Below are 8,935 nucleotides of genomic sequence, written 5' to 3' on the forward strand. Positions count from 1 at the left end.
CTTAGTTATTTCCAGTATCCTCTTCACTTCTCCACACACCTCTTTGAAGATGGAGATTACAGTATGGGCCTCTCCAGTAGGCTGACACCATTTTCAGCCTTGGAAGATCTTCCTGGCATGGATTTTGCAGTAGCAGCCCTGCCAAGCTGATTTACATTCCTTGTAAACATGCCCACATCCCTTCTGCCCAGTCTTTCCTTCCTTTAGGTGGCTGGTTTGGGCTCGTGGGTAGATAGACTACCTGCACTTTACAGAGCTTCACCATTTCAGTGAAACTTAAATGCATTCTGCCACTTTTGCTTTAACCCTGTTTTGGGGCACATTAGCCATTCCACCCAGATAAATGCCACCATAAAACTTCCTCAAAACAACTTCAGTTGAACTGCTGTTATGACAGGTTCTTAAAACACCACCTATCCCCTCTCCTTAACCTGGGTCCCATATCACACTTCCTTCCCATTCCCTCCCTACTCCAGTTCCCTTCACCCTCCCCTGAGCTAGTCACTGACTGCTTCACCTGATTGGTTTCTGAGCTAACTCTGACCTCGGTCCCTTGTTGTGGCTCTGCTTACCTGCCTTCCTCAGGGACACAGGCAGTTTCCCAAGGAGCACCCTTAGGGCCTCACTGAGAAGTTAAACCAAGTCCCAAGGCCCCAGCTGTCACCATCAGTTGATGATTTGACTAGCAGTATTCAAGGGGCCCAGAGCCCCTATGACTACCCTCTTTATCTCTAGGCAGAACTACACACAGGGGTCTCCTTTGTTCTGAGACAAAGAGAGTGTGCATCATTGCCTGGGTTAGGCTGGCTCCTGTTGTCTGACCTGCCTCCTCCTAGTAGCTGGGAGGAGGTTCTGTTTGCATCTTGCCTGTGACTCAGCCTTCACGGTTCTGAGGAAACTGCCCAACCTTGACTTAGGGTATTTCTTAGAACTGATGATGTTTGTTTGCCTTCTTTGGGAGCTATAGCTCATTTATTCCTCTATCCCATCTTCCCAGTGATGAGTGGAGCCCTAGCATCCTTGACTACTGCTTCTTAGCTGTAGAGACAACATTCTTGTTCCTGGTGATCAAGCAGTTTCTTTAAACTAGTGGGGAGACCAGAAGAGTGGCCAGCTTGGCTCCTAAGTCCAAGAACCCTTTCTGATTCATTTCTGGGTTGTGAGCATCACTAGGGTTCAGAACCACCTTTACTGCCAGCAGGAAAGTCAGGGGCTCAAAAAGGACAGACAGCCCTGCTGGACAGTCCTACTCAGGTAGCTTTTTTATTTTTTATTTATTTTTTTGTACAGGGATTGAACTCAGGGGGCCCTCAACCACTGAGCCACATCCCCAGCCCTATTTTGTATTTTTCTTTCTTTCTTTCTTTCTTTCTTCCTTCCTTCCTTCCTTCCTTCCTTCCTTCCTTCCTTCCTTCCTTTCTTCCTTTCTTTCTTTCTTTCTTTCTTTCTTTCTTTCTTTCTTTCTTTCTTTCTTTCTTTCTTTTTAAGAGACAGACTCTCACTGAGTTGCTTAGCACCTCACCTTTTCTGAGGCTGGCTTTGAACTCACTATCCTCCCGCCTCAGTCTCCTGAGCTGCTGGGATTATAGGCATGTGCCACCACACCTGGCTACTCAGGCAGCTTGAGAGTGTCTCACCTAGGTGGAGTCAGGGGCAAAGCACCTTCTTGCTTCCCACTTACCCCAAGGTTGGCCACTTGACTTTGGGCAGATAGGACCCTAATGTAGAGTAGGCCCTGAGGAAGAATGTCGGAGCTCCTAATCTGGGTTGTTGCAGGTGGGACTAGCATATCAGAGTAGAGGTGCTCCATCTACCACCAAGGCCCTTTGGCCGGCCAGGGGTCTTCAGCACTTTATGGCATAAAAGGAAAACCAACATACAATGGGGTGTATAACAGGAGGATGAAGTCACCCTACCATTGTACTGAGCCTGGTTGGATGTACTGAGCCAAGGCTTTGGAGCCTTGGGGCTGGGTGTGTGCTCCTTGATGAAAGAGGAAGTTGGAGAAAGCAGAGCCGGTTCAAAGAGCTCAGAGAGGGTTAGTCTTATGGGGGAAGGTTCAAGAATTTGGGAACACTCAGCTGGGGGAAGGGATTCCTGAGTGAGAGACCAGAGTTCAGTTGAACATATACCTGTGGGAGGCCCAGCAGAGGAGGAAATTCTAACCCCTACCCTTCAGAATTTAGGATTTGCTGCAGAGGTAAGTGCCCACACTTGAAAGGATTAGAGTGAACACACAACAGAGGATTAATTGCTGAGCCAAGTGTTCCCAACAATTAGGAATGGGAACTCAGGGAGGAGAGTTTCACTTGGGCTAAACTGATTAGGGAACACTTGGGGGAGAAGCTTGGACTTGGGCCAAGGCTTTAGGAGAGATCATCTAAATGGTGACAAGGCTGAGTGGAAACTCAAGAGTGGCTCAGGTAGAAGGAAAGGCATGAACACAGGTGTGGGGGTAGGAATGGTGACAGGGTATTCAGAGGCAGCAACAGGCCTGGCCATGGATGGCTGTAGAGCATTAGGTGGTAGGACAATGTAGTGATGTGAAGTTGCAGCTGAAGCTGAGGGGCTGTGGCTCAGCTCAGAGGTCATGACATATATGCTAGAACACAGACAAAACAGCAGAGGATGAAGAAACCAGGTTTGGGTAACACCCATGACTGGAGTAGCAGAAGGAACGGAGCCAGTGGAGGAGCTAAAAAGTAAGTGACCTGAGAAGCAAAGAGGGAGAACCAGTAGAGCATTGTCACAGAAGTGGTGGAGAATGGGGGGAGGAGCGAGGAGGTGCGGTAGACAGTAGTGCCACAGGCTGCCAAAAATGGGAACAGACATGGAATGAAAGGATCCCTTGGAATTTGGCCATTTTGGGGCTGGTGAGCCCTCAGTGAGCAGATCTTAAGGACAAGTGGATGTGGAGCCACACTGACCCAGCCAGACTCAGGAGCAAGTGAGTGGGAAGAATGGGGGCACATAGTGTCTAACCACAGAAAAATTTACTAGGGAAAGGACCAGAGCTGGACAGTAACTGCCAGTCATTTCAGGGAAAGTAGGGGACCAGTTAGTGTTCTTAGTGTCCAAAGGGGGGTGGGTAACCCAGCATGGTGATGCATGCCTGTAATCCCACCTACTCAGGAATCTGAGGCAAGAAGATTGCAAGTGCAAGGTCAGCTGGGTAACTTAGTGAAACCCTCAACAACTTAGTGAGACCCTCTGTCAAAAGAAAAAATAAAAAGGACTGGGAATGTACTCAGTGATAAAGCTTCCCTGGATTCAATCCCCAGTACTACCAAAAATAAAAATAAATAAATAAATAAATAAATAAATAAAAAGGACTTGAGGATGTAGCTCAGTGATAAAGCTCCCCTGGGTTCAATTCCCAGTGCCAAAGGGGTAAAATCTTTTCCCCAACAGTTGTTGAGTGCCTACCACGTGCCAGCCAAAATGCTAGGAGCTAAGAGTATACTGGCAAACAGTCACTACTCCTTCAGTCCAGTGGGGAAAACAACAGTAAACCTATAAGCGATTGTGGATGACTGTGGATGATGACAAATGCTCTAAGGGAGTTGGCAGGGAAATGTGATGGTGAGGACCAAGGGAAGGCCCTAGAAGGTGGCATTTCTACTGAGACCTGAAAAGACAGATAAAGGTAGTCATGGGCCAGGGGAAGGTTAGCCCAGGCAACAGCACAACAGGAGTGAAAGTCCTGACTTGCTGTATTTGAGGAACGGGGCAGGGAACTGACTGGCAGGCAGATATAGAACACTGCAAAGCCTCAGAGTGTAATGGAAGGTCACTAAGGCTTTCTAAGCTGAGAAGGAAATGATAAAATGCATTCCAAAAAGTCACACTGGCTGCCTTCAAAAGAGTGGTTTGAAGTGGGGTAAGACCAGTTAGGAGGCTACCGCGTGGGTCCAGGTGGGAGCTGATGTGGTTTGGTTTAGGGTGGTGACAAGGACATGGAAAATAGTCTCATTCCTATGGAATGCTTTGGAGGATGGAATTGGGAGTGGTTGGGTTTTAGAAATTGGAAAGAGTGTGGCATGGTGAGGTGGGATTGGGTGTACCAGTATTGGCTGTACCAGGGAGGGATGTGGGGTCTAAAGCCTGAGCTGGCACCATACTCTGTTGTGGAGATTGTTAGGTCTGAGCTATGCTCTTTGCTCTCTCCAGCTCATCATCCATGGCAGCTTTGCTCTGATCCAGCTGCCCCGTTTCCACATCTTCTTCCTGGTCCCAGCACTTATCTATGTGGGAGACAAGCTGGTGAGCCTGAGCCGGAAGAAGGTGGAGATCAGCGTGGTGAAAGCAGAGCTGCTGCCTTCAGGTACCAGCCTGGAAGCTGTTAGGGGACCAGATTGGTGGCACTGAGGCAGCCAACAGGGCAGGGGTAGATCCTGAGACACACAGTCTCCTGGCCTGGCCCAGTAAGAGAAGCAGGGAACGGGGGTGATAGTAGGAGGAATCTGGTGAGAAATGCTGTCTGCCAGGGGACCTGAGCCTCTCTCACCACAGAGTGGACAAGCCCAGGCCAGGCTGCCCCTTGCCTTGCTGACCCCCACCTTCTCTTCAGAGTGATCTTCATGAGGGGAAGCCTCCTTGTCATATTCCAGAAGCAGATCTGAGACAATAATTGGGGAACTCTGGAGGCCACATTGTCACTGGGCTCAGAGTAGCAGCCTCTTATTCCCATCCCTCCCCAGGAGTGACCCACCTGCAATTCCAGCGGCCTCAGGGCTTTGAGTACAAGTCAGGGCAGTGGGTGCGGATTGCCTGCCTGGCTCTGGGGACCACTGAGTACCACCCTTTCACACTGACCTCTGCGCCCCATGAGGACACGCTCAGCCTGCATATCCGGGTGGCCGGGCCCTGGACCACTCGCCTCAGGGAGATCTACTCACCCCCAACGGGTGACAGCTGTGCCAGATACCCAAAGGTGCTCAGACCCAGGCCAGATGTGCCACATGTTCCCATGTCCCCTTAGGTCCTGTAGCACCAGACTCCCCACTGTGTCCCTCCTTTTCTCTAGATATTGCCACAACTGCCCCCCCCCACCCGTTCCCCTCATTCCATACCCTATCTGCCTTTCCTTGCTTACCATTTCTGGCTTTAAAACCTTTTGAACCTACTACCTTCCCTACAGCTGTACCTGGATGGACCATTTGGAGAGGGTCACCAGGAGTGGCATAAATTTGAGGTGTCAGTGCTGGTGGGAGGGGGCATTGGGGTCACCCCCTTTGCCTCCATTCTCAAAGACCTAGTCTTCAAGTCATCAGTCAGCTACCAAGTGTTCTGTAAGAAGGTGAGTGCCCCTTTCACACAGCTATGACTCCCTCCATCATTGGGCCCATCTTTGCTTCTCTCTCCTGACTCTCTTCTTGGACCCCTTGTTCTTGGTACTCAATGGGCAAGGGCAAGTTGGCCTGAAATCCAGGGGTTGATGGTAGGTGGGGAGGTGGCAGTGTATCCCCAGATCCTGAAGGACAGAATGGGTTTGCTGATGCTTGCAGGTTCCTGCTTGGTTTCCAAGGACTCCTCTCCGTTATGGGGTGATCCACATAGGATTTGCTTCTGGGAGTTTCTCTCCAAGAAGGACTGGAAGGGCTTAAACAAATCTATTCCTTCTTACAAAGGAGGCCAGCCTTTGGAGCATTGTTGGCTGGGAGAGGGAAGGACATGTTTGGGGTAGGGCATAAGTGAGACTGACTCAGCTCTCAAAAGGAAGAGGAGGGGGAGTGGCAAGGCAGGGCTGGTGGATGGGATTGGCCCCAGGAACACAGCCCAAGCCCTAAGGCCCCCTCTTCACAGGGCCTCTTCACTCCAGGCTGGACCCAGTGGCAGGCTCCTGCTTGTCTCTCTGGGCCTGGCAGGTGAGTCAGGGGTGCGGGAATGTGGAGGGCAGAAGCCCAGCCCATATGCTGTCAGCACTCAGAGAGTGACAGCTCCCTTCCTCTGTTCAGTGCCAGCTCTGCCTCTGCTCCTTAACTCACACCTCTTAGCCCAGCTTCTACCCCTCAGAAGCTGGAGTGAGCTCCCCCACTAGAATGTCTTTGAGCTCATTCCTATTCCTTTCAGGCAGGTGGGCCTTCCCTGAGGCAGCTCTGTGGAAAAAAAAAAAAAAAACCCTCAGCTGGAAGCTCTCCCTCTGGGAAACCTCTCCTGAGCAGCTTCTGGCCAGAGCAGGGCTCACTGGAGGGAGTGCTAGGATAGAGTCTGAGACTGCTGCTCGCCACTTAACCTGACCTTCAGCACTCAATTGCAGAGGGTCCTTTTGTCTGGCTCCAGGCTACCTCTTACTTCTACCTCTCCATCCCTTGGGGCAACTCCACCTCTGACCTTCAGAACCCAGGCTGTCTGGGAAGAGGCATAAGCTGATTAAGGCTGGAAGAGTTCTGTCTATGAGGAGAACCTTGGGATGCAGGGATCCTGAGCTGAGGTCCTGAGCTCCAGCTTGTGCCCCCAGATCTACTTCATCTGGGTGACACGGACCCAGCGGCAGTTCGAGTGGCTGGCTGACATCATCAGGGAGGTAGAGGAGAATGACTGCCAGGACCTGGTGTCTGTGCACATCTACATCACCCAGCTGGCTGAGAAGTTTGATCTCAGGACCACCATGTTGGTAAGGTCAGGGCCAGCCAGGCAGGCCAGGTGAGCCACCATTTGGGCTAGGAGTTGACCCTGGTGTGCCTGGCTGTGACCTTCCTCCATCCCTCCCTCCCCAGTACATCTGTGAGCGACACTTCCAGAAGGTGCTGAATCGGAGTCTGTTCACGGGCCTGCGCTCTGTCACCCACTTTGGCCGCCCCCCCTTTGAGCCTTTCTTCAACTCCCTGCAGGAGGTCCACCCACAGGTTGGTCCACCTCATATCCAGGTTGTATTCACCTTTATTGTCTGGGATCTGAGCAAAGCTCCCAAACCCCTACTGTATCGGGAAGAGAGTTGGCTATTGATGAGAATCTATCCCTTGGGATGGGATAATGGAATGGAAAAGGACAGATGTGGGGGTCACCCTGAATGCTAAAGGAAGGATTCTGGCAATAGGGACTTAACCAACTGTTAAGCCATGTTTCACTGTCCTAAAGCAAGAACTCAGTAATCAAGCTAGTCCTTGGCATAACCTTAGGGATACTTTCTCTATTAATACTGAGTCAGCCTTCATCTTGGACATAGCTAATCTTTACTATGAACATTGGGCTAGCCACTGCTCTCTTAAATACTGGGCTAGACCTCAATGAGACACTGAGCTACCATTCAAGTTGAACATTAATTAACCCAGCCCTTCTTAGAAACACTGGTCTGGCACATACCCAAACCAAGCTGGATTTACAAACATTTCACCATGCATGGTACAAAGTAAACCTTCATCAGGAGCACTGGAAGGGCTCTTGCTGGTCTTTAACCAAAAAAAACCAGGAACTAGCCTGCACCATGAACATGAACCTAGCCATCCCGCTAAACACTGATCGGGCCCTCCTTGTGAGCACTGAGCTGTTTTTGCCCCTGAACAATGTGCTAGGCTTCACCTCTTCCTTCTGAAATAGGTTCGGAAGATCGGAGTATTTAGCTGTGGTCCCCCTGGCATGACCAAGAATGTGGAGAAGGCCTGTCAGCTCATCAACAGGCAGGACCGGACTCATTTCTCCCACCATTATGAGAACTTCTAAGACTACATCCCCTGGGGCTCTGCCCACTGCCTAGCCCAACAAAGCAGAGGTTTGGGCCTGTCTGCTTCTGGATACTTCAACCCTCTCCTCATTTTGACCTCCCAACTTGGTCCAGATGACTCAGTCATCATCACATGTGTGCTGTTTCCCTAGGCTCAGGAAGAGCCTCAGCCTGGAGAATCAGGGACACTATCTAGGAATTAGAGGTTGGGAAGTAAGGGAGCTATTGGTTTGGGGCAGTGAAGCCTCTTCTTCCAGATTAAGGAAAACTAAATAAAACCACAATTCAAGGAGAGAGAGAGAGAGAGAGAGAGAGAGAGAGAGAGAGAGAGTGTGTGTGTGTGTGTGTGTGTGTGTGTGTAGGGGACTATGAGTCAAAAGATGAAGTGGGGACACAGATGCTGGCATCTTAGAACCCTCCCCACTCCTGACCTCTCCCTCTTCTAGGCTCCCCAATTTCAAAAGGGCTGGCAAATGCCTTGGAGCTGGTAGAGGCTGGATCCATAGCAAGAAATTTGAAATTTACAAACTTTCCCTTAGCATCCCAGCCTAACAGCACAACTGACCTTCTCTCTCAAGTTTTAAAATATGTAGTGTAGTCAGACCCAGGCCTGATACCTATCTATGCAGTGCTCTTCAGCCCTCTTCTCCCAGATCCAGTAGTCTCTGTTTTTTAAAAATAAATCACTTTTCCACATTTAAGGTTTCTTTATTCTGCCTCAGGATAGGGTGAGGCACAGGCAGAGGAAAATACTCACCCAGCCAGCTCACCAGGCTGGTCCAGATATCTATCTGAGCTTGCCAGTATCCACTGAATAAAGTAACCACTTAAGGCCAAGTACCAGTCAGAGAAACCTATCTCAGCCCAGGGGTGCCCTTATTGGTTTGGGCTCACAGGGTGGCTGGTGTGAAGTTTCTGAAGCCTGATCAGGAGGAGCAGAGAAAGGCTGTGGGGTTTCTGGAGGAGGTGGGCTTGGCAGAGAAGGAAGGGGGACCGGACACAATCTGACCCTATAGGAAGCCAGACTTGGCCTGGCTTGCTCTAAAAACCTCATCTTTCCCTGCTCCTCTTTGAGCAACGGATAGTGGGGCACCTGTGCCTACATGGATCTTCCAGGCAGCGAGATGACAGCTGGGAGACAGATGAACCCATCACCTAAACTCTTCAGGACTCTGTTTTCATATGCAAAATGACTGATGCTCTCCAGTCTACCTCAAGATAGGGCAGCCTTCTATGAGGGAATTTCTGAAACAATGCCCAATTTCAAGTGAT

At 50.3% G+C, this 8,935-nt stretch overlaps 1 protein-coding gene across 1 annotated transcript in view; it reads left to right on the plus strand.

Moving 5' to 3' along the window:
* The window catches only part of Duox1 (dual oxidase 1), a 30,459-nt gene extending 22,797 nt beyond the window's left edge, over window positions 1–7,662 (plus strand). Inside the window, exons 28-33 of the mRNA XM_076848534.2 lie at window positions 4,171–4,324; window positions 4,701–4,933; window positions 5,141–5,299; window positions 6,461–6,616; window positions 6,720–6,848; window positions 7,540–7,662. Coding sequence (XP_076704649.1) covers window positions 4,171–4,324; window positions 4,701–4,933; window positions 5,141–5,299; window positions 6,461–6,616; window positions 6,720–6,848; window positions 7,540–7,662 — 954 coding nt within the window. The remainder of the gene's footprint in view (window positions 1–4,170; window positions 4,325–4,700; window positions 4,934–5,140; window positions 5,300–6,460; window positions 6,617–6,719; window positions 6,849–7,539) is intronic.
* Window positions 7,663–8,935: the final 1,273 nt, after the last annotated feature.

Source organism: Callospermophilus lateralis, chromosome 3, assembly GCF_048772815.1.
Source record: "Callospermophilus lateralis isolate mCalLat2 chromosome 3, mCalLat2.hap1, whole genome shotgun sequence".
Lineage (NCBI taxonomy): Eukaryota > Metazoa > Chordata > Mammalia > Rodentia > Sciuridae > Callospermophilus > Callospermophilus lateralis.